The sequence below is a fragment of the Anabrus simplex genome, chromosome 3 (assembly GCF_040414725.1).
Source record: "Anabrus simplex isolate iqAnaSimp1 chromosome 3, ASM4041472v1, whole genome shotgun sequence".
Lineage (NCBI taxonomy): Eukaryota > Metazoa > Arthropoda > Insecta > Orthoptera > Tettigoniidae > Anabrus > Anabrus simplex.
Window position 1 is genome coordinate 339255963 of NC_090267.1, and position 26963 is coordinate 339282925.

The 26963-nt window shown below is 38.5% G+C and overlaps 1 protein-coding gene across 1 annotated transcript in view; it reads right to left on the minus strand.

Annotated features, from left to right (window-relative positions):
• The window catches only part of POSH (Plenty of SH3s), a 311783-nt gene that overhangs the window by 118502 nt on the left and 166318 nt on the right, over positions 1 to 26963 (minus strand). The window contains exon 9 of the mRNA XM_067143214.2: positions 4970 to 5137. Coding sequence (XP_066999315.2) covers positions 4970 to 5137 — 168 coding nt within the window. The remainder of the gene's footprint in view (positions 1 to 4969; positions 5138 to 26963) is intronic.

Consider the following 26963-nt stretch of genomic DNA (forward strand, 5'->3'; position numbering starts at 1 on the left):
CATTTTGTTGATTTTGAGACCTAAGGTTGTAAAAGCTTAATGCCAGAGATGAAGTTTAGTTTGTACTTCCGCTTCTTTCTCACCCCATACCATTACATCAGCAAAAACCAGGGCATTAGTTGTTGGATCCTTTCTTTTAACTGCTTTTAAAACTTCATCCATTATGATTACGAAGAGATGTGGTGAAAGACAACTTCCTTGGTGGATTCCATTCTTTGTTTTGAACCAACCTGACCTTTCATCCTGGACCTGGATACAATACTCAGTTTCATCATATAATCGTTGTACTCGTGCTATGACGTCGTCGGGCACTTTTTTATGTCTCAAACATTCCTATATATGCCTGCGTGCTACATGGTTATATGCTTTCTTGATGTCCAGAAAAACAGTTATAAGTGTTTTACCTTTCTCCCAATACTTCTCATAGAGCATTCTGGTGGCAAAAATGAGGTCTATAGTTGATCTACGAGGTCTAAATCCATATTGTTCCTCCTTAAGTGTAGGTTCAACATATTTTCTAATCCTGCTCTCAAGGATGGATTTGTAGATTTTGAGGCCATGTGACAGCAGAGTTATACCTCTGTAGTTGGTACATTTCTTTCTATCACCTCTTCTCAACAATGAGATGATGACTCCTTGCTTCCAGTCATTGGTATTACATTCTCTTTCCAGATTCTGTTTAGTACTCTATACATCCACTGTTGTCCAACCTCTCCTAGTGCTGTGATCATCTCACACATAATTCATCTGATCCAGTTGATGTGTTGTTTCTCAGCTTAGATGTTGCTGTCTCTACTTCCAACCATGTCAGACTAGTGGTATTTGTTCTGCCAAAATCATAAGGTTCATCGTTTAAGGGAGTGACATTTTCATAACAGTTCAGCAAAGTTTCAAAGTGCCTTTGGAACTCCTGTAATATTTTAGTCTTATCCCTAGTCACCTCACCATTAGGAAGTTCTACAGATTGGATAGATTCATTTTGAGTTGTTCTATTCTTAACAATACTGTATAACAGTTTTTTATTTATTTCCAGATCTTCCTTCCTTGCATTTCTGCTTTTCAGCTACAACCAACTGTTTGACCTGTAATGTTTTCTTTCTGTAAAGTGACAGCTTCTCCTCTATTTCATGTTGATCTCCCCCTGTTCTTGCTTGATATAAGAATCTTCTTGGACGGTTTCTGTCATTGATAGCCTTTTTAATATCATCATTCCACCAGGGAGTTTCTTTAGGTTTTCTTATTTGACTCTGTCGTCCACATACTTTTTCTGCTGTACCAACCACAACCTTCTTTAGAGTATCCCATTCTTCATCTACCAATTTCAGATCTTCTCTCGGTAACAACCTGCAGGCACCTTCCCTGAATTCTTCCTTTACACTTGGCTCAGTTAGTTGCCAAGTTTATATTTTTGGGACTCTTTTGTTACAGACTTTGGGAGGTCTTTTCTCTGCAATAACTGCAACCAACAGTCTATGGTCTCCACCAAGTCTTCACTTGGAATGACCTTGACATCAATGACATTTTCCCATACATTTTGATCTATCAGAATATAATCTATTACTGTACCTATTTTATTATCCCAGGTATATCTTGTGATTTTATGGGAGTCCCTTTTCTTGAACCAAGTGTTACTCACTATCAGGTTGTTTCTCATACATAGATCTAGCATACATTCTCCCTCTTCATTTCTGTTTCCCATTTCATGAGGGCCCAGTATGGATTCATATCCTGTTCATTGTGAGCCAACTTGTGAATTAAAATCCCTCATTACAATTAGATTGTCATACTCAGTGTGTTCTTCCAAGTTATTAAGGAAGTTGGCCTTTTCCTCTTTTGAGCATCCTACCTGTGCAGCATAGACTTGGCTCACATTGTACTTTTTCCCTCGTACGTTCATAGATAACTTAATTATCCTTTCACTAACAAACTCAATTTCACTACAATCATCTATGTCTTTATGTATTAAAAATCCTACTCCATTCTTAGATTACTTCATTTCCAGACCAGTAGAGACTACTGTATAGTCCAATCTGATATTCATTTTTCCCAGTTTTCCTCCACTTTGTTTTACTCGGGCCCATGATAAGAAGTTTCCACATTTCCACGAGGTCGACCAGCTCTTCAGTTTTGTTTGTCAATGTCAGGATATTTAATGTTCCCACTCTGACACTTTGTCTTCCGTTTGGTTTGGGTAGCTGGTGTAACATGGGGCTATAAACTGTCATTCGCACCAACAAATTTTCCCTAGGCTCATATTATTCTTGAAAGCAACTTCTTCAGTAATCCCTCTGTTGACCTGCTGAGCCGAACACACACAGAGATTTTCTTTCAGGGTTTTCTCCCTTAGCCTTTGGTGTCCAGTCACCTCAACCTACAAGGCAGCAGGTTGTACTCATATTAATCCCTGAATATAGGGCTGCCTCTTCCGCTATCTCTACTGCACCAAAGTCCACCTTCTACGCTGTAAAAGTCATTTAGGTCTTCACTCGTAACCCTGAGCTGGGACCCTAACCAGTGTGTTCTGGGACTCACATAGGCAGGGGCGCCACTCCCTGGGTAGGACTGGCTCCGAAAAGGGTCCCTACCGTAAATTTTGTTTTATATTTTAATGTTATAATTATTCCTGCAACATTGTCTTTGCCTTGTATACACGTGTTTTAGTTATCACATAATCTGTTTAGTTTTATTTTGGCTGAAGATGGCCACTAAGGGGCTGAAACTAGTCTCAAGACTGATGTAGATTTACTTGATATATTGTATTGAAAAGGTGGACCCTCTTGTCAATTTATTTCTTATATCCTGATACGGGGTCGGGAAATAGGCAAGATGAAATTACATGTGATGTTTTAACAGCCAGATATTTTCCATGCTGCCAATCTCCATTGAGGAACTAATGAAGATGAAATGAATGATGGTGAATGAAACTGGATAAGCAGGTGGAAGGAATCATCTGTGGCCTATGGGTAAGAACTGTCCCAGCATTTGCCTTGAAGTGAAAATGGAAAACACAGAAAACTATTCTCAGCACAGCTGAGGGTGGGGCTCGAACCCACTTGTCTCCCAAATGCAGAGCTTGAGTCCATAACCACAGCACGTTTATGCGTGGTCACTCTGCTTGGCACGGAAGATCACAATATGAAAATAAAAAGCCATCATATCCTGTTGTAATAAATGAGACAGGGGTATGATGGTAAGTGGAATAATAATAATAATAATAATAATAATAATAATAATAATAATAATAATAATAATAATAATAATAATAATAATAATAATAATAATAATAATAATAATAATAATAATAATAATAATGGCGTATGGCTTTTAGTTCCGGGAGTGTCCGAGGACAAGTTCGGTTTGCCAAGTGCAGGTCTTCTGATTTGACTCCCGTAGGCGACCTGCGCATCGTGATGAGGATGAAATGATGATGAAGACGACACATACACTCAGCCCCAGTGAAATTAACCAATGATGGTTAAAATTCCCGACCCTGCCGGGAATTGAACCCGGGACCCCTGCGACCAAAGGCCAGCATGCTAATCATTTAGCCATGGAGCCGGACATAAGTGGGGTGAAGTTGGGACACACATTAGTTTACAGAAAGAGAAGTAAGGGATTGGAATAATTTACTCGGGGAGGAGTTCAATAAATTTCAAAATCCTTTGAAATTATTAAAGAAATGACTGGGTAAACAATTTATACGGAATCTGCCACCTGGACAACAACCCAGAATACAGATCAGTGGTGAGTGACTGACATGCAATGTACAAGTGTGTAAACTGTTAATACAACACTTTAGTTGAATTACATGCATTTGTATAGTAATATCCTTCAAATAATATTTTTTAAATAGCTTTAAATATAGAGAATTTACTAGAGAGAGAAGAAAATAAAAGAAACCAGATAGGAAATGAATAAGGATCATTGAGGTTGCACCAGTACAATTTTCTAGGATGCAGTTGCTATTTCTACTACTATAGTTATTACTTACCCTTCACAAGTAACATTACTGCCTCTTTGGATAAGTGGTATAGAGTCGGCCTCTGGATCCCAGGATAGTGGGTTCAAAGTCGGCAGAGGTAGTCAGAATTTTGAAGGTTGGTAAAAAGTCCATTTGACACTTTATGTCATAGGATGTCGGCATGTAAAAGATCTCTGGTGACACATCTGGTGTTTACCCAACAAAATTCATTAAAACTTAGCCATAGATGCCCAAGAGAGATTCGGTTTACTCCGACATCAAACAGGCTTACAGTAAAATAGAATGTTGAAATTGACTAGCAGACAGCCAGATGGTGTCAAAATGTCTGCACACAGTAGCTGAGACATTATTATTATTGGAATGTGAAATCCCAAGTGTTAACCTTTCCTATCAATTAAAAGCACTTCATGCACACAACTATTTCCAACCAGTGGTTAAGTACAAATTACCTGTCTACGCTAGTAATGCTGGGGCTAAATGAGAGGCTATTATTCAGAATACTGAAAATTGCTATTGTCATCAACTAGTTTTGCTTGCCGAGTGTGATATTTAATACGGATTCATATCTGTGCTGTCAACACATTTTTCACCATCATGCATAAATACATTAATGAAGACTCAGTACAGACTCGGAACAAGAACTGTGCCAATCGTGAATCATTTCAAAGACAAGGGCAAGTACTTTAGCAAGAGTGTGCTGGCACGAAGTGAAATGTGATATTGACATGCAAGAGACGATATCTGTTGCTCATTCAAAATGACAGACGAAAACTGTGATACATAACAGCAGACTGAGAAAATGGCACATGAAAATTGTGTTCTATTCATAGAAGAAAATGGCCTATAATGACAATGTATTATGAACAGATAGTGCATGGTTTGAAAGTGAAAAGTACTTGGTCTCTATAAAATGTTAGTTGAGAATGTAAATGTCCAGAAGCGGCAGGCTGAGAGGATACTGAAGAATGCCATGCATGAGAAACTTACTTTGCAGGAGTAACATAGTTGCCAGGGAATACCCCACACTTCTGAGTTCTATTGGAAGTGCCCTTGAACCAACCATCCTGGCAGCGTTCCGTTACCACATAGATCCCTCCTTTCCTCAGTTCCAGCTCGTCTGGTTTCTGGGGCTTGTAAGGGTACAAGGCAATATACCTGCAAAGATAGATACAATGTTACACTAGCAGTGGCTGGTACTGAGTTTTATATGTAAGGAGTGTGGTAGTAGATAATTCCCATATGAAATGTACCAGAGAACTGAAAAGGCTTGTCTAAAGCCAGTGATCTGGACAGTGAAAGCAGAATGCAGAAATCTCCCTTAAGTAAATGGATGGCATGTTGCTGAAGAATACGCTGATGAAGATAAAGATGACAAAGAAGCCGAGTGGAAAGTTGGTGTTGGACCTACCCAATGTTTAGCCCCAGCAATATCCTAAGTTGCACGTAGCATTGCCCTTAGCTTTCAACAACAATAGGCAACAATGTTGTTGATCCACATGTTTATTATTATTCTATTAATTTGTCAAATGAACAGTTTTTTCACATTTGTTCCGTAGCACAATTCCTGTTTTCTCCACGTAGTCTTCACATATTTTTGATCGTGAGTCTCTTACAATCATGGAGGGGAAAAAGACAATAAATTAGAAAAATGGAAGATAAGTGTGATGGGCTCTTACAGAAAATATAAATGCTTTCACACTACATATTTTCTTTCACAGAGGGACATTGAGCAACAAATGATAGAGCACCCATAAAAGTAACTACAAACATGGAAAACAAACATTCATTGTTCATTTGCTGACAACTGCAAAAGAAGAAAATCTTCTGGAATATGCAGTTATGGTGGGAAAATTGGCAATTCTGAAGCTAAATGGATAGATGCAACAAAAAAATCCCTCCCAGCATCTAGCAAGCACAAAGAAGTTTGTTCCACAGATGGCTTAGTTTAAAATTTTTCCTCCCTTTTTCAACATTCTAAGAACAAAATGCAAATCTTTGCCAAGTTGTAATTTAAAAAAAATACTTACCATTAACTATGCTTTAGTAGGTCAGGATGTCCTGTGTCAGCTGCCTCATTACTAACTGTAGTCAACTATAACTTTCCTTATGTTGTAAGAATGGACTCGCATAGCACAATTAAAAGTAACTAGGTTTTTGAATGAACTTTTCAATCAATGGTAGAATGCAGCTGCATGTGTTTTCAGACCAGCACAATTCAGAATTCCAATTCAAAACGGTTATTTTAGACTTTTTATGCTGAATTATTGTTGAAGACAAGATAGATGCAAAGCATATGAAAAAATGAAGAGGAAGAGAGAGTGATTACAGTTAGGATGTGAAAAATACCCACAAAGTAGGCTGGGAGTAGGCCCTAGCAAAATCAATCCTTCTACTGTGAAAGGCTAACATGTAGCACCTGCAGTATTCATCAGATTAGTACCACCTTTACTTCGTCCTGAAATAATACAATCTATCTTACTAATAAACAGCAACTCTTATAAGTCAAAGATCCATCCATAATCAATCCTAAGTACTTGATGAAAATTGCAGTATTCAAAGACCTGATTTATGAACATTAATGAAAGGTCTGTAATCAGCATATTTATATTTTAGGATGAAATATTGATATCTACTGTCCTATCTCTTTCTTACTCTGTAGATGAATACTGCTCCTCTACTAGGTTGAACATCGCCCACACCATCAAGGTCGATGCTCAACTGAACCCAGCAACGCAAATCATTATTGGATGTATTCACTCCTCTAAGAAGGTGTGAGGCACTGCTGAAATTGTCAATCACAATTCTAGTTTGCCAGTTCATTCAGACATTGTTGAACCTGCACAGCAACAACTTAAGTCAAGATGATTATCATAGCACTAAGCAGGTATGATGGAGAAGTCACACTTTTCCATCTCTGACGCTTGGTTGCAACAGTGCCAACACTCGCATATTGTCATGATATGATTTTCATTTCTGTGTTGACGTATAACTACTATAATAGAGTAAGAGAGATGTTTCACCATTCAAAACAATGTAATATATTTGAAATGTATTAAGCAAAGACTGGTTTCGACTCCCTTGGAGTCATCATCAGTTCTTATAGAATAATTACATAAAATTAATTATTAAATTTATTAATAATATAATTATAATTAAAATTAATTATTCTACAAGAACTGATGATGACGCCAACTGCTCTTCGCTTAATAAATTTCAAATATTTTACATTGTGTTAAATGGGGGAACATCCCTCTAACTCTATTATATACCTCATGTAAGGTTAGCTGCATCCCACCTACACACGCCAGTGGAGGATTTTGAATTGTCAAAGAACTTTAAAAAAAATATGGGATGGTTAAGCTTTTCCCTCCAGTGGACTGCTGTTGTGGTCAAAAGAGAGCCCTGCCGAGTAGCTGGTGGACTGCTGTAGCAGTCGTGTTTTGTTTAGCTTTTCTGTGCTTTGCTACGGTAGACTTCTACATAAGTTTGACCTTCATGATATCTAGCCGTTGTCTTGTGAGTCTGTAGTTACTAGTAGAGTCCCCAGATGCCATAAGCAATCAGTTAGTAAAGGTTCGAGCGACCTTAGCGCTTGTCATTTGCCATGTTACTGATGTTCACTGCCAGTGTATTAGTGCTTCTATAGGTAGATTCAACACTCTGTGGTACTTTTTTTATAATGGATGAGAAACTGTACTTATACAGATGAAGCTCTTATGCTCATATCGGGTAATGACTCTGAAGAAAATGAAGACTCGAAAGATTTAACTCTGCCACAGCTCTGTCCAAATGCATAGATCTAAAAGAATGAGGGGAGGCTTTGTATAAATCAAACTGTCTAAAATAGATGCAAAGATATTTAACTGAACTATATATATTTAATAAAAAATAGTCAAACTGCTATTTCTTAACAACGTGAACAAATGCGAGTGAGAAAGCGGAGAGCATAAAATATACCGTACAGCGGGCATGACCAGCCACCATACGCCACGTCTACTCTAGCTTTGCCAGAGTGAAAAGGATAACTTCACCAAACTGTGACTGTGGAGCTACACTCCAGACTACTCGAAATGATGTGATCCATGATTGTCCTCAATGCTCTCTGATTTGGTAGGGAGATTCAAATTTTTGTATTTGTGCATAGTTTTTAGATCTGTTCTTATTATCAGACTGTTCCTTCAGGCATCATGTGCTAAAATAAATAACAGCAATTCGTCTGCCAACAACTTAGTGAACGAACTGGCCATCTTTCTACATAGGACTTGCATCCTTGTCTGTGTGCATCTGGTACCTTCTGTTCATCATTCCCTATACTCTTGAAATACAGTATTTTTATGTTACTATACCACTGTGTATTTTTATATTGCTCTTTATTTTTTCTGGCAACACTAAAGTTCAATATCGTACTTCAAAGTGGCAGTGAGTCAAGTTATTACGAGTTGTAAGAGGTTCCAAGGAGTTATATATACAGTATATATCGTATGACTTTACAAGTACACAAAATATCAAATATCAAATGGAAATGTCCAAATTTGACAACCAGTCCAGAGGACTTGGTGTAGAACGCTCAGATCACTGTTGAATGCTCGAAGTGGGCACTCTGAACAATGTGTTCCACTGTCTGCTCCTCCGCTCCACAGTCAGCAGATGAACGGAAACCCCATTTTTTCAATGTGTAACCACACTTCCCTTGACCCGTCCTAATTCGGTTCAACTTCGACCAGGTATGATACGGCAGTTGGAATCCTTCAACCTTCTTTGTTGGATCTTGAACGAAGTGAGCGTTGTTGGGATGTCCATGCCAACATTGTCGCCACTCGGAGGTCTTGATGAAAGAACTAATACTTTTAAAATCAGTCCAGGGTGGTTTTCGTGATTTCAGACAAGTTGTTGGTGGGTCTTGTAGGGCATCGTACAAGGGAGAGTTTTTATGGGAAGAGATCTTCTTGAGAAAGTTTACCTTTCCTGCTCTCCTTAGATCTTGCAGGGCAATACAAGCTAGGACATGCAAGCACTGAATGGGAGTAAATCTGACAGTAACAGTGATAACTCTCATGGTTTCATTAAGGGGGCTGAGATGCCTGGAATGCATGCATTTTGTAAATTTGAATTAGACTTTGAATTAAACTTTGTACACTTATAGTACAAATGCTGGGCTTTCATTAGATGTATGGAGATATATCTCCCGTACGCAGTTATCAGACTGTGCCTAATATAAGGCTTCTGATAAGCTCACCTGCGTACATCCAGCATCAGTGGCTAGGGTCTGACACATCCCACCAAAGTAGTATTGGTTGGGTGCGGATGTTATAGTTTTCATATCCTCTGTGAGTATGGCGAGTAAACGTAAGAAAGTGATTGTTTCTGTGGAAGACAAGTAGAGTGGATTAAAGAGACTGGACAAAGGGTAAACTCTTCAAAAATGGCTTCAGATTATGATGTTGGACGTGTTACAGTGGGAGACTGAAAACATACGAGGGAATAAATTGAAAAAGTGGTGCTCTACCAGAGCAACAAGTGATGCACTGAAAATTAGAAAGAAAAAAAAAACAACCAATGAAAAATGTGAATACAAAAAAGTAAGTGAAGCACTATTTCTTTGGTTCACTAAAAACCAGGAAAAGGGCTTGTCAATATCTGGCCCCATTCTGCAAGAAATGGCGGTGTATATCCAGAAAGAGTTTAATAAAGGGACCCTAATTTTACTGCCAGTGCTGGGTGGCTTGATCGGTGGAAAAACGGTACGGCATTGGGCAGCATAATATCCGTGGAGAAAAACTGTCAGCTAAATCCGATGAGGTTGTGAAATTTAAAAGACAATTTCAAGAAATAATTCTTGCTGAAGGATTATCCGGTGATCAGATTTTTAATTGTGATGAGACTGGGCTGAATTTCAAGATCCTGACATCAAAACTCTTGCAGCCCAAGCCAAGACGTCTGCACCTGACTACAGGCGTAGTAAGAAAAGAGTACTGCATCTACTGTACAATTGAATTAATAAGTCAATAAATACAGTCCCGTAAAACATAGTACATAATACAGTATAGCCTTCCTGTTTTAGTCCATTTTCAAAGTTGTTCCGTATTATCCGACATTTTCGGTGATCCGACGTACTCCAGGTCCCGTTTAAGTCGGATAATTGAGACTCTACTGTATATACAAGTGTAATAAAATTTGTAGATTAAAATATTAAAGAATATATTTCTTGAATGTTACAAAAAAACACATTTCTTGAAAATTATCAATGTGATTGGCATAAACTATTTTTTTCCTTAAAGACAACACTAAATTACCCAGGACAGATTCTATGAAAGTTGAACAATAAGTTACACTTTTATAGGTATTTAATTTGAATATTTAAAAAAGTTAAGAATTTCACATGATGTTTTAGATGCACTTCAGTAATTGAGGTTCATCCTCTATAACTTAGTTCCAACTAGGGGAATTCCAAATTTCATGCATTTTGAACCATTAGTTATTGCATTTTTTGTGTGAAAAAATTGAACTTTTGGGAAAATGGCTCTAAACATATTATATACATTTCCACTAACACATAACACTAGAAGGCACCTGCTGCATATTTAATGCTCTCTAACTCCATGTTCCTGCCATGTTCTTCCATCCTCAGCCTCCTTCTTGTCCTTTGTTCCTACTTTGAAGACTCTCGAAGCTGTTTTTCAGCAAATCTGACCCGAAGAACACCTCGTTCAGAGAGAGCAGATGTTGCACATTTCCCAACTTTTGACGCCTAAATATTCTAGCAATTCCAGTTTACTTTTATTACCATCATTAAAAGTAGACACAGCTTCAGGATCTGCAATTTTCACAACTATCCTCCCTGAATTTGAGTTTTTAGGGCAAACAGTCCCTACTTTGTTGTTAAAGGACTCATTACCATTCTGAGTCTGACCTCTCAGACATCTCCTTAGGAGGTCAGTAGCAGCAAGGTCTTGGAATTTTGGCTTAATCGTCTTCATTACAGTCATTGAAATTGGGTGAGGGTGCTTATACTCCTCCTCAGTTCTATTCTCCAGAGCTTGACGCCACCCACACCATGATCCTGAACTTTTCAGACAACATTAATTTTGAGGGTCAATCTCGGTAGAGACTTCATGGTACCATTTAGCCCATAAAGCCTTCCTCACATCTTCCAAATTAACTTTATTTTCCCTTATGGCATTGCCATAACAACACTGCAGCTTGTTGATGATAGCATCAGTGAGACGACCCGCACCACCAACACCCTTACCATCTTCTAATTTTATGCCAGCCATCTTCTCCTTCTTTTGTCTGAGTCTTACAAACTTGACACGATTCAAAACAAAACCTTGTGGTTACGCTACAGGCACAGAATAACAAAGCAAGACAAGCCCAGACTATCATTTCCGGTTCAGAGGATAACTATTAAATGGTCCTGATGCCTTCACAAAACAGCGAAAATTGGTGGAACGCACAAACAAGGACGCCCACACAGCTGATAGTTCAGGACATGCATGAATTTATATCGAAATATCTTGGTCAAAATGGGAAATTTTGCTATAAAACTTCAAGATTTAGGTAAAGAAATGCGTATTCTTTCATTCAAGATCAAAAACAAAAAATGAAAAGATTCATATTTCCAGGTGTATCAGCCCCCTTAAGTTGTACATCAATCTTTTTTGTGTGAATGCTGTTTTGCCATATAGGAGCACAATATTCACCAGCAGAATACACAAAGCGAGTGCAGCAGAGCATAGGGTATTGGCGTTCGCACCCCAGCTACTTGTGGCAATCTTGCAGAGCAGATCCTCTCTGGAGCTACGTTTCTTAGATAACATGATGCACTGTTGTTTGGATGTCAAGGACCGATCCAGAGTGATCCCTAGATATTTTGGATTGAAGTTATGCGGTCTTTCGGTTCCTTCAGAAGTCACATGTGGCTTCCTTTGGGCTTCATTATTATTTAGATGGAATGAAGTAACCTCAGTTTTATTTGGGTTAGGTTGAAGTCTCCATTTATAGAAGTAGTCACTCAATTTTGTCAGAGCACCTGTCAGTACATTCTCACAGTGCATTAAGATCTTTACTCTGGAAGACTAACGCTAGGTCGTCTGCATACTGGATTTTCAATGAGTCGGTGTCTGGCATATTGTGGATATACAAGTTAAACAGAATGGGGGCCAGAAATGATCCCTGAGGTAGGCCATTATTTAGAGTCCTACATCTGCTAGATTGTCCATTCAGAAACACCTTAAAGCGTCTGTCAGAGAGCATGTTGTTCACTAGAACCGCCAGCTTTAGACATGGGATGATTTCAATACACTTCAACATCAAGCTGTCCCTTCACAGAGTGTCATAAGCTGCTATAAGGTCCACTAAAACTGCAGCTGATCGAAGACCTCATTGAAATCCAGCTTCAACTAGAGCTGTCAATGTTAAAACCTGGTCGGAGCAGCTCCGATATTTCCTAAAGCCACTTTGTTCAACAGGAATGATTTGATCAAAGGCCTTTTGAATACGATTTAGAATAAGCCTTTCTAGTAGCTTATAGGTCATACTGAGTAGCAATACTGGTCGGTAGTGAGAAGCATTGGTTCCATCTTCGCCTGGTTTCAGGATGACAATTATGTTAGATTGCTTGAAAAGCTTTGGTAATCTTCCAGTTCATAGAATTTCATTGAAGAATTCAACGAGCCACAATTTTGTTTTAGATCCGATGGCTTTAAGAAACTCTCGATATACACCATCAAAGGCAACAGATTTATTTACCTTTAGCATATTCAAGACTATATCAAGTTCCTCGATGCCGAAGTCACCTGAGTAGTCAGAATGTGGTGTTAGATTGGATCCCTTTATGTACAATTCATTTTCCACGATTTGTGTATGTGCCTTATCAATTTTAGGTTTTGAATTCTTCATTAGTCTGGATGCAACAGCATTGGCATTCACACGTAGGACTGTGCTCGACAGCCTTGGACTTGTACCAAGTTTTCTTGTAAGATTCCAGGCTTTGCAACTAGAATGTGTAAAGTTCTGCCACTGTTTTATGCCATTTTTCTCTTCTGTTCTTATTGAGAGCTCTCAAAAGGTCATCAGCTGTTGTATGAGTGAGATTCTTGACATTTAGCATATAACTCATTGCATTCTCGAGACCATCTGGGGATGTATTCTTTCCGAAACCCACGTGGAATATATTTTTTGGCATTAATTTTAATAGCATGCACAAATCATTCATAACTGGATGGAATTGGAGGGCTCCACTGAACAGTGTTATGAAGACCTTTCTGAAACATTTCCCAGTTCACAAGTTGAAAATTCCATCGAGGTTGTGGGATGGAGGTGACTAATGGAATTTCTGTACCATAATAAATAATGACTGGCCTATGTTGGCTGTGTGGGAAAGACTTAATGACATTTCGTTGTGTCATGTCATTATTTCCAGACTTAGATACTATGACCTTTCTATGGCATGTAATCGTATGTCAAGGAGTCATTGAAAGTCATAAGTTAAACAGATTCATGTGAACGGCATGGAAGTAATGTAAATCGTTGATGCACGGCTAATTTATGTGTTCATAATATACGAAAGCCGATACAACTCGCAAATCTATGGTAGATCTTGTGGTTGGAAATCGGAAGAGCAAGCTCAGAACCCTGTGGTATACGGTAGTTCGAATGAAGAACAGTTTAGTTACAGGCAGATATGGATAAAGAATAATTACATTAACAGCTGAGAAGAGGAAGGGTCAGACATTGTATATAGTCCGGAAGACGTCAAAGGAGGCCATGGAATAACTTGGAATCATATACGGTTGATCATCTAGAAGGCATACGGTGTGACGTATTTACATGTTCAGAAGAATAAACAATTGTAGGATGTGTTCCTTTGTGAATTTCGGTAGATAAGAAGGAGTGATTGCGGTGACAAGTTCCTCAAATGTCAAAATCAGGTGTAATGAAGTTGTAATATGGTAGCTCTCTGGATCATGAAAAGCGAATCATTTGTTATTGAAAAATAATGAAGATAGAATTTTGTTTTTCTGACAACACTTGCATGAAGAAACCAGTTAGGAAGCAAATAATGTGCATAGCTCTGGTACACGCATCAAAGCTGAGAGAATTTGTTAAATTGAAGGGCTAAATAGCATTAAATAAGTTTAATAATCATCAAATAGCATTGACTTATGCAGGCGAGTGTTAACCCATGAAGGTGGAATTATAAAATCTGTGTGAACTCTTTTTAATGATTCTCGTTCAAGTTTCAGGGTTGGAGCCAGTGATACTATCCATGGTTATGAATCAAGAGCTGAATAAGGAGGAAATGTGTGCTTAAATTGGCAGGGTCCTTGATGGATCCGAGCTCTACTGGAATGTATGGGATGACATGAACAGATGACCTGACCACCACTACTTTCATGATGGAATGAAGACTGGATCTTCTAATGATGAGTAGACATACATTTGTCCTTCCTTGCTTATCTGTAGTTGCTTATGGTAGATGTAGATGTTAATATCACACAGGTGATTTTAAAGGAAATAACTTGAATAACCTAACGTGTTAATGGTGTTAATTTAATGATGTGTTGTCCGACCGCGCATTCGTTAGAACTATACTCGCCGTCTGTATATATTGGGTTAGACGCAATCTTTTCTGCGTGGTTCCTGTATTAGTGAATAATTGTGAAGGTGAATGTAATATATCTTGTGCGTTACAGGTAAGTTCTTCAGATGTCCGTGTGTGTGATATAATTAATGTGGTGATCCTTAGTGTGAGGAGTTCTGCAGATTGTTGTGATATGCTCATTTAGTAGGAATTATGTAATGTTCATACGTATAATATTGAGGCTCTTCGATTGCCTTTGGTTGTTTATTTAGGAAATGATTTTCTTATGCGGTGCATATTGTGATGGTATAAGGTGAATGTAGGATCATCTGAAGTTATAATTTGGTGTGACATAATCAGTGAATGAGATTTATTGAATTGTTCATTACATTGGTAAGTTGATTCTTCGAGATGGTCAATATGATAGGATGGTGTTATTGAACGGTATGTTCGCCGCGCATTCAAGTGATAGACAACGAGCGATGTATTTAATGCTGGGATTGATTTCTGTTGAGCATAAGAATTGTTATGGTTTAAGTTCTGTTGTAACATGAGTAGCGGAATAGTTGAGCAGACATGTAAGTAGGATCTTCGACAATTTATACTGGAATGGTAGACCGAATTTTGAGGTCGATGTCACCTGTAAGTGTGCGTTGATATTTGTAGCATTGCTTGAGGCAGTAATTTTGTGCAGTAGCATTATTTTCAGCATGATGGAGAGATGCAGACGCAGCTCAGATCTTCTGGCATTGGACCATTTAATATGTCAGTAGTTAGTGCTTAATTTTCAGATGCGGCTATGCGGAGCATCCAGATGGACGATGGCACGGGGTCGTTCAATTATGATGATAACATTATAATTATTTATTTGAAATGACTCTATGTTTGTTTAAAGACCGCTAGGGAATTCAAGTTATTGTTAGCTAACTAGGTGTTTATAAGATGAAACAGGTAGAGCAGGGAAGACAAGGTACATGCAAGCACAGAAATGGTGTCCCGACGTAAACAAACAACACTGCCCCACTCCAGTACTGGAAAGGAGGAGAGTGAGTGAAGGGGTAGTGTTGAAGGCCACTTCAGTACCGAAAAGAAGGGGAGGGAATGAACGGGTAGTGCTGAAGGCATAGTGTGTGTACTGCTGTACATCATCCACAGTGCCCATTTCAATCACAACAGCCTTGTAGCGGGCTGTCTCCCTGTAGCAATGCGTTAAGCGAGGAGGTGGGGGGATACAATGCTTTGTTTATATCGGGACACCATTTCTGTGCTAGGGTGTACGGATAATAAGTGAAATACAGTGAATGAACAAACAAGTTTAGAGGAGATAAAGGATTCAATTTACTGATTTTCCAATGTGTTTAATAACTACTTAAATGAAGTATCAAAGAAAGTAATGAGCGATGATAATGATTGAATTTAATTGTGGATAACTTTCAAGAAAGACTTTTAATAGGCATGACAAGGTGTTCATAAGAATGTTTTTTTTTTTTTTAATGTTTGCTTATTCAGTTTATTAATTATATCCAATTAGCATTGTTTATTAAAGTTGATGTCTTTCCAGTTTTTTATTGCGGTTATCATTTCTTGCCTAGTTTATGTAAGAACCTAGTATACTGGGATAAGATGTTGGATCATCATTTGATTAATTATTGAGAGGATGTGACCGCTTTCTCATCGAAGGGCCATGCCCTTGAGTGGAGTTTTTTGCAAACCACTGAACTCTAGTCGAGGCATATTAAAGAAGTTTATTATTTCGAACCACGCGCATCCATGAATGCTCACAATACGATGCACAGATCAGGGGAATAATCCTTTAACCATCAACCAGATCGGAACGTTCCTGGATGTTTAGCGTTGTATACAAGCCGAAGATTGTACAGACCCATCCATTCATTTAGAATGGCTCCATTGCAGTTTTCATTCTGATATCCCCATACATAACTATGGCTGTTGAAATGACTGACATAAACTACTGGGTGACTGAAGGATCTTACAGGAGGATTTGGCCAACTGACTTGTGGAGCTTTATTACCACTTCGTTCCAGAATGCGGGATTGTAAACCAGTCATGAAGGATGATATATACGTTGCGATTGCTCTTTATATCCTAATGGTTATAGTACAAAAGCCTATGTTACAGAGCCATTTTTCTGAATGCTCTATTCTGTCTATGCCAATCTTGTCTTTCCTGGTTTTCTGGATCATAGTGCGTAGGAATTTCATTTCAGTTGTCTGGAGTTTGGAATTATCTCTATTGGTCAGTGTTGTGGTTTTGAGACTGCATGTAAGAACTGCTGTATAATAGGACTTGTACAATGTCATTTTTGTTTTCATGGGTATTTGCTCATCCCACAGCAGGTGTCTTACCTGGTGGTAAAATTGTGTTGCCTTATTGATTCGATTGTTCACCTCATGTTTTGCTAGGTTTTCATTTGATATAATGCTACCCAAGTATTTGAAAACTGGAACGCTGTCCAGCTGAGCTTCATTTAACATGACTATTGGTCCTGCTCCTTCCCCATACACTTTCATCACCACCGTCTTGGTCTTACTGATGTTTAAACCATATTTCTTAAACTCCTCATTCCAGCTTTGTATTCTCTCTCCCAATTCCTCTTCTGAGTCACTCCAGATCGCAACATCATCTGCAAATGTGAAGGCTTTGATATCTCCATGTTCTTTCCTTTTAATAGATTTCATTACTACATCCATTACAATAATAAATAGAAGTGGTGACAATGAGCTGCCCTGCTGCACTCCTCTTTTTGTTTCAAACCAGTCCAACAAACCACATCCTACTTGAATACAGCTTCTGTTCCCACTATACAACATTTTCACTTTGTCTATGAGGCTGTCTCGCACTTGAAGTTTTTTCATGCATTGCCAAATTCTTTCCCTTGGTACACTGTCGTAGGGTTTCTCAATGTCCAAACATATTAGAAATAAAGGCTTGTTCTTCTCCCAGTATTTTTCCATTAGCATCCTAATTGCAAATGTAAGGTCCGTAGTTGACCTTCCTGGTCTGAAACCATACTGCTCTCCTTCCAAAATTGGTTCAATAATATTTCTGATTCTGGTCTCTATTATTTTTTCCAATATCTTCAGGACATAAGACAGTAGTGTAATACCACGATAATTAGTACATTTTCATCGGCTTCCTTTCTTGAACAGAGGTACAATGATGCCCATCTTCCAGTCCTCAGGAATAGTATTTTCCTCCCATATCGTGTTGAGCAGTTTGTAGAGCCAATTGATTCCCGGAATTCCCGCTGCTTTCAGCATAACTGCACTTAGTTCGTCTATGCCCACTGCCTTTCCTTTCCTCATGCTCTTGAGCGCATTTAACCTCAAGCCAGCCATGTAATTGGTGGTTCAGTTATTGTTCCTTGACTTGGCTCTCCTCTATCCGTTATGTTTTTTGTATCTCCATTCAGCAACTTTTCAAGTTCCTGTTTAATTTCTCCCTCTTCTTATGCCAGAGTTCCATCATCACATTCTATTGTTTTATATCAATCAATCAATCAATCAATCAATCAATCAATCAATCAATCAATCAATCAATCAAGACCTGCATTTAGGGCAGTCGACCAGGTGGCAGATTCCATATCTGTTGTTTTCCTACCCTTTTCTCACATGATTTCAATGACATTGGAAATTTACTGAACATCTCCCTTGGTAAGTTATTCCAATCCCTAACTCCCCTTCCTATAAATGAATATTTGCCCCAATTTGTCCTCTTGTAATCCAACTTTATCTTCATATTGTGATCTTTCCTACTTTTAAAGACACCACTCAAACTTACTCGTCTACTAATGTCATTCCATGCCATTTCTCCGCTGACAGCTCGGAACATATAATATTGTGCCGTTTCACAGTTCTTTATGCGAGGTGGTGGGAACAAATATGGAGTCCCGGCGATTAAGATGTTAATGTGAATGCATTTAACGTCAATACGGACGGAAATGTAGTTATTCGGTTGGTTACGGAAAGAACCATGTCTAGAAGGCGCAGGAAAAGAATGACAAATGGACATTATTTAAACCTATTATAAAAAAATAAAAAAATAAAAAAAAATATCATCATTCATTACACAATCAGACCTTGAAGCAGCAAGAAGCCATCGAACTAGATTGAAAGAACCTACTTATCTGAAGCAAACAGCGTAATTTAGAAGAAAATATAATTCGCGGCTACACGCATAACATCTATTATCAAGATCTAATCGCTGTGCGAAATTTAAAATACAATAAAAAGGAGATTACCCAGATTATAATAGAGATACGTCACGAATTGACGCAGAGCATATATAAATTTATCGGATACCGCTCAATAGTAAACAGCATACGTACTGATCAGCTGTCGAGTGCACTTGCACTAACAAAAACATAGAGGAGCGAACTTCATTTTCCAAACAGAATAAACACTTAGCAATTATCCTAGCCAATTTAAAGCTATCATATTGAACTAAACTGTACCATAAGAGAACCTACACAATTTAAGCTTCCCAAGAGATATATTAACTGAAGAATGACTACAATGAATCACTTATTTTGTTGTTGCTCTGTTCCATACATACGAGACTCCACTATGAACCTGTAAAGAAGCAAGGCAACGCTACTTGGACCTTGATAAGGCGATACGATGTTGATCAGCCCAGATGACCAGTAATCAGCTGTGAGGAGCTACGATGAACCCTATCACTCGTGAAGGAACCAGATGACGAGATCCTAATCTCAGATGACCGGACATGAGAAGACATCGAGACCACCTTAAGACAAGCTAAGTCCATTATCTGAGTCGTTTTCGTAAGTAAGAGAACATTACCTTTTTATAATTAAATGTTGATATGTGTACTTCCGTGCGAAGACAGTGCGTAGACAAACGTCTAGGTGAGGTTGTAGGTACTCATCTATGTGTAACGTCAGATCCATTAGTAGGCGTGGTCACCAAGTGATATTCCGATCGTAATGTTTCCAATGATATGTGAGAGTAAATGATTATAGTGTTATTATTATCAGTGAAGAGTAAAGTGTGAAGTTGGTATTAATATGAGTGTTTACTAATATAATTAAGGTCACATGGTAAGAGATCGTATATAGGAAGTGTTTATGAAGGAATAAGGCATTGTACTGCTCAGAGTTATAATGTTAAATTTGACACTATGACGGTAGGAAGTAAGGTGATATTTTAAGAATGTCGTGGCACATTTTGCGTGCAGTTTAATGAATTGATATGCATATAATATAGTGAGGGATTTATTATACGTGAAGTAAGAGTGATAATTGACATATTATAGAAATGGTATAAGGATGATAGTGACTTATGATGGTCATATTTATTTATTTTTCTTCTAGTGAATAGTCATAGTTGTCACAGGTGAGATGAAGTGATTTTCAAGTGATGTTTTCTAAGATAGTCATTGAATCTTTGCCAATTCCAAACGGTAGTTCTTAATCTTATGCAGAATCACGTAGTTTAGGATACGATCTAGACGCTGATGGGCAGCGCTATTATCCATGTTGAGATCATCTGAATAATCATGCAGGTAGACACGGTTGTACTTAGGCCTTCACTGAATTATTTCGGATAATTTTGACAACTCTCACAGTTTATAACCTCATTTCGGATAATATTCAAGCTACTGGACAGATCACTGGTGACATGTATTCACACAAGGATTTTTAGTCGAAGATAGTGTCTTCCAACCAACTAGATTTTCCACTGGTAGTATGTTTGATAATAACTTAGTAGGATATGTGTGATGACATTTCTTACAACCAAATACGCACTTAAATTAATATTTGAATTAAGGTCATATTATCTTAAGTCTATAATTTAAATCTTACGATAACATTATTTTGAGGGTGACTACGACTTCCAGTGGACACAGCTTAACTTACGGTGAATAACACAAGGAAATATGAGTGACTAAGAGGCAATTGAGGGTATGAATATGAATACTTAAATGGCAAAGCATATGAGAGTGTACTAGTCAATCAAGGTCATGAGAAGTATTGTGATGATTTTCATTGAGAATTTTAACCTGTATGGACACAAACATTTAGTGTAACTTAAATAACATGTATAATTTTAATGAGTAGGGAGTAGGTATTAATGAACTGAATTTCACATTTATTCGAAGAATAACCGATATCAAGGCAACATAGACTCCAATCCTTACCTGAATACTTACTTGACTTACTTGACGATTCTAAATGCGTTCTTTATTTTCCTCAAGAAAGTTTAATCGGAGACGTTGTAAATAGTAACTGATATAATTCTTTATTTCTTATTTTAATGGATGCATCCAACACTTTTAAAGTTATTGATTTTAATGTTCATTTCTTGTCAATACCATTCACTCGAATGTTTTAATTTCATTTATATTAATTTAATGTAATATTACCAAACTTATTAGGTGAATTGCATATGAATGAAACCATTAATTTTATAAATAATTCCCTAATGTTGTACAATACTTTGCTTCTAATATTCTACGGTTTTGAGGGACCAACGGACTTATGAAATGGAGTGATGGAGCCCTAGAATGCGTTTATATTATGGTAACTTTGTAGGTTCAACCATTCTTACCTTTGATATAACGAGGTCACGACACTGTACTGTGAATTAATGATTCAGTAGAGGTCAGATGACATGACTTTCTGGAACATTGGTGATGAACACAGACTTTAAGAATAATACAGAGTTATTTACTTCAAGAAATATTCATTCGATTGTATTTAAGATGAATTTTCCTTTATTGTCTGACTTAATAATTTAATAAATGTGGGATATTAGAACCTCATTACTCTTTCTATGTCTTCCTAGAATAAGTGTTAGATGTAAGACCGTACTATCTTAAGTCTACAACGATTTCTCTAATGACTAATATGGATATGGTATCTAACTGGTAACGGGTAAGAGACGTCTTCCAACGTTGGTTAGAATCTGCTATTAACTAACCAGAGCGTTTTTCTCTTACGGAACTCATAACCCATAGATCTTAGCCATCGAATCAGTGTTGTACTTAGAGCTAGTCTGGATCTCTTGCGTCCTTGCCTGGACGCGGGAACGGCGCAATATAATATATATAACATAATTTTGAGACATACCACTCAGTCAAGCAGCTCATCTCCTTTCTCCCAGTTCTTCCCAGCCCAAACTTTGCAACATTTTTGTAATGCTACTCTTTTGTCGGAAATCACCCAGAACAAATCAAGCTGCTTTTCTTTGGATTTTTTCCAGTTCTTGAATCAAGTAATCCTGGTGATGGTTCCATACACTGGAACCATACTCTAGTTGGGGTCTTACCAGCGACTTATAAGCCCTCTCCTTTACATCATTGCTACAACCCCTAAACACCCCCATAACCATGTGCAGAGATCTGTATCCTTTATTTACAATCCCATTTATGTGATTACCCCAATGAAGATCTTTCCTTATATATAAACACCCAGATACTTACAATGTTTCATGTTTGTGGATGGTTCATGTTTGTGGGTTACTGTAGTCACGCCCTAGTTCATGAACCATGGGCAACGGCCGAGTGGCCTAGTAAGTGGTCCTGAGAGTCGGGATACCAGTTGCTATGGAATGGGAGTGGGCATCTGTGACATATTCTGAGTCGTGGTCCTCCTTGTGCTCAGGCGGCTAGAACTATACAATTCACCGGTGGTCCATAACCCATTAGAGGAGAGATCCTCACTTGGACTATGTGCAAGTAGGGCAGCATCCTGCTTCATGAATTTACCAAGCTCAGAACACTTTAAGCAAGCCTCAGACCTATGGGAGTAATGGAGTCCCACTCCCATTTGACAGGCGAGGGACTCCTTGGAAACAACTTGGCGAACAAAATGGAATTCGATGGGGAGCTATCAATATTAATGGGGTTATGGAAGAAAGAAGGTAGAACTGGCTGAGTCAGCAAAGAGGATGCATCTGGATGTGCTAGGAGTAAGTGATATTCGGGTAAGGGGAGATAATGAGGAAGAAATAGGAGATTATAAAGTGTACTTGATGGGTGTTAGAAAGGGAAGGGCAGAGTCTGGGGTAGGGCTCTTTATCAGGAATACCATTGCACGCAACATAGTTTCTGTTAGGCACGTAAATGAGCGAATGATATGGGTAGATTGGTCAGTGGGAGGAATTAAGACAAGAATTGTGTCCATGTATTCACCATGTGAGGGTGCAGGTGAGGATAAAGTTGACAAGTTTTATGAAGCATTGAGTGACATCGTGCTCAGGGTCAACAGCAAGGATAGAATAGTGCTAATGGGCGATTTCAATGCGAGAGTTGGGAATAGAACTGAAGGATACGAAAGGGGGATTGGTAAATGTGGGGAAGATATGGAAGCTAATGGGAATGGGAAGCGTCTGCTGGACTTCTGTGCTAGTATGGGTTTAGCAGTTACGAATACATTCTTCAAGCATAAGGCTATTCACCGCTACACATGGGAGGCTAGAGGTACCAGATCCATAATAGACTATATCTTAACCGACTTCGAATTCAGGAAATCTGTTAGGAATGTACGAGTTTTTTGCGGATTTTTCGATGATACAGACCACTGTCCGATCTGTAGTGAACTAAGTATCTCTAGGCCTAGGGTAGAGAAAGTGAAATCCGTCTGCAAACGAATAAGGGTACAAAATCTCCAGGATGAGGAAATTAGACAGAAGTACATGGATATGATTAGTGAGAAGTTTCGAACAGTAGACAGTAAGCAGGTTCAGGATATAGAAAGTGAATGGGTGGGATACAGGGATGCTGTAGTAGAAACAGCAAGGGAATGCCTAGGAACAACTGTGTGTAAAGATGGGAAAAGGCGAACTTGGTGGAATGATGGAGAGCAGCTTGTAAACGTAAAAAGAAGGCCTATCAGAAATGGCTCCAAACAAGGGCCGAGGTAGACAGGGATTTGTACGTAGATGAAAGAAACAGAGCAAAACAAATAGTAGTTGAATCCAAAAAGAAGTCATGGGAAGATCTTGGTAATAACCTGGAAAGGCTAGGTCAAGCACCAGGAAAACCTTTCTGGACAGTATTAAAGAATCTTAGGAAGGGAGGGGAAAAAAGGAAATGAACAGTGTTTTGAGTAATTTAGGTGAACTCATAATAGATCCCAGGGAATCACTGGAGAGGTGGAGGGAATATTTTGAACATCATCTCTATGTAAAAGAAAATCATCATGGTGGTGTTGCAAACAGCCAAGCTCATGGGGAGGAGGAAAATGATGATGGTGAAATTATGCTTGAGGAAGTGGAAAGGATAGTAAATAAACTCCATTGTCATAAGGCACCAGGAATAGATGAAATTAGACTTGAAATGGTGAAGTATAGTGGGAAGGCAGGGATGAAATGGCTTCATAGAGTAGTAAAATTAGCGTGGAGTGTTGGTAAGGTACCTTCAGATTGGACAAAAGCAGTAATTGCACCTATCTATAAGCAAGGGAACAGGAAGGATTTAAACAACTATCGAGGTATCTCAGTGATTAGCATACCAGGCAAAGTATTCACTGGCATCCTGGAAGGGAGGGTGCGATCAGTCGTTGAGAGGAAGTTGGATGAAAACCAGTGTGGTTTCAGACCACAGAGAGGCTGTCAGGATCAGATTTTCAGTATGCGCCAGGTAATTGAAAAATGCTACGAGAGGAATAGGCAGTTGTGTTTATGTTTCGTAGATCTAGAGAAAGCATATGACAGGGTACCGAGGGAAAAGATGTTCGCCATACTGGGGGACTATGGAATTAAAGGTAGATTATTAAAATCAATCAAAGACATTTATGTTGACAATGGGCTTCAGTGAGAATTGATGGTAGAATGAGTTCTTGTTTCAGGGTACTTACAGGGGTTAGACAAGGCTGCAATCTTTCACCTCTACTGTTCGTAGTTTACATGGATCATCTGCTGAAAGGTATAAAATGGCAGGGAGGGATTCAGTTAGGTGGAAATGTAGTAAGCAATTTGGCCTATGCTGACGACTTGGTCTTAATGGCAGACTGTGCCGAAAGCCTGCAGTCTAATATCTTGGAACTTGAAAATAGGTGCAATGAGTATGGTATGAAAATTAGTCTCTCGAAGACTAAACTGATGTCAGTAGGTAAGAAAGTCAACAGAACTGAATGTTAGATTGGTGATACAAAGCTAGAACAGGTCAATAATTTCAAGTATTTAGGTTGTGTATTCTCCCAGGATGGTAATATAGTAAGTGAGATTGAATCAAGGTGTAGTAAAGCTAACGCAGTGAGCTCGCAGTTGCAATCAGCAGTATTCTGTAAGAAGGAAGTCAGCTCCCAGACGAAACTATCTTTACATCGGTCTGTTTTCAGACCAACTTTGCTTTACGGGAGCGAAAGCTGGGTGGACTCAGGTTATCTTATTCATAAGTTAGAAGTAACAGACATGAAAGTAGCAAGAATGATTGCTGGTACAAACAGGTGGGAACAATGGCAGGATGGTACTCGGAATGAGGAGATAAAGGCTAATTTAGGAATGAACTCGATGGATGAAGCTGTACGCATAAACCGGCTTTGGTGGTGGGGTCATGTGAGGCGAATGGAGGAGGATAGGTTACATAGGAGAATAATGGACTCTGTTATGGAGGGTAAGAGAAGTAAAGGGAGACCAAGACGACGATGGTTAGACTCGGTTTCTAACGATTTAAAGATAAGAGGTATAGAACTAAATGAGGCCACAACACTAGTTGCAAATCGAGGATTGTGGCGATGTTTAGTAAATTCTCAGAGGCTTGCAGACTGAACGCTGAAAGGCATAACAGTCTATAATGATAATGTATGTATGTATGTATGTATGTATGTATGTATGTATGTACTTACAATAATCGCCAAAAGGAACTTTCACCCCCATCAACACAGTAATTAAAACTCAAGAGGACTTTTCCTATTTGTGAAACTCACAACCTGACTTTTAACCCCGTTTATCATCATATCATTGCCTACTGTCCATCTCAAAACATTATCGAGGTCATTTTGCAGTTGCTCATAATCTTGTAACTTATTTATTACTCTATAGAGAATAACATCATCTGCAAAGAGCCTTACCTCTGATTCCACTCCTTTACTCAAATCATTTATATATATAAGAGAACATAAAGGTCCAATAATGCTGCCTTGAGGAATTCCCCTCTTAACTGTTATAGGGTCAGATAAATCTTTGCCTACTCTAATTCTCTGAGATCTATTTTCTAGAAATATAGCAACTCTTTCAGTCACTCTTTTGTCTAGTCCAATTGCACTCATTTTTACCAGTAGTCTCCCATGATCCACTCTATCAAATGCTTTAGACAGGTCAATCACGATACAGTCCATTTGACCTCCTGAATCCAAAATATCTGCTATGTCTTGCTGGAATTCTACAAGTTGAGCTTCACTGGAATAACCTTCTTATGGTCCCTAGATCCCTTCACTTTTTTTTCACTACTCTGTACTGCAATTTCATATCTCCTCTACTGTCCTCTTCCAGTTTGTCTGCAAACTCATTCCATTTCTTCTCCTTTTCTTCCCTTACAATGTTCTTTACAGCAAGTTTCTTGTTCCTGTATACTCCTTGGAGTCTTTGTATTTCTTGTTCATTGCGTCATTGTCCCTGTTTTTGTTTTTCCTTGTCCAGTGCCTTCTTTATTTGGTTTCTTTCTCTCACCACTGTTTTCACTCTATCATTCCACCATAGTGTCTCCTTGTTTCTTTGGATGGAACTTGTAACTCCACATAGGTTTTTGTCTTCTCCCACCTAGGTGTCTTTGAAAGCTTTCCACTCTTCATTAACATTGGTTACTTCACCCTTTGGCAGACTCTGTTGAATCCTTAATTTGTATTCTTCCTTTATTCGGACTTCTTGCAACTTCCAAGTTTTAACGCTTGGTTTTTTCATAATAATTTTCTGCGTTTCATTAGTCTTACATTTGAGGTCTACTACCAGCAATCTGTGGTCACTGTCCATGCTTTCACTAGGGACGATCTTTACATCTGTAATGTATCTGCCACCATCTTTATTCGTGATTACGTAGTCAATCAATGTTCTATACTGGCCATCCCAACTGTACCTCGTTACTCTGTAACTGTCTCTTTTTTTGAAGGATAAATTTTTGATTATAAGTTCATTTCTTCTACACAGATCTAAAAGGTGTTCTTCTTCTGGGTTCCTTTGTCCAAATCCATGTGGACCAATGATGTATCCAAGTCTGTCTACCCCAACTTGCGCATTTAGGTCTCCAATAATAATGTTTTCCTCAATAACTGCATCTTCCAGGTCTTGCCGAAATTTCTCTTTGTCTTCCTCAGTGCAGCCTGTCTGTGGGGCATACACTTGTATGACGGTGTACTTAGTGTTTTCCAGTTTCATTAACATTTTAATGATTCTATCACTTTTGCAGATAACTTCAGCT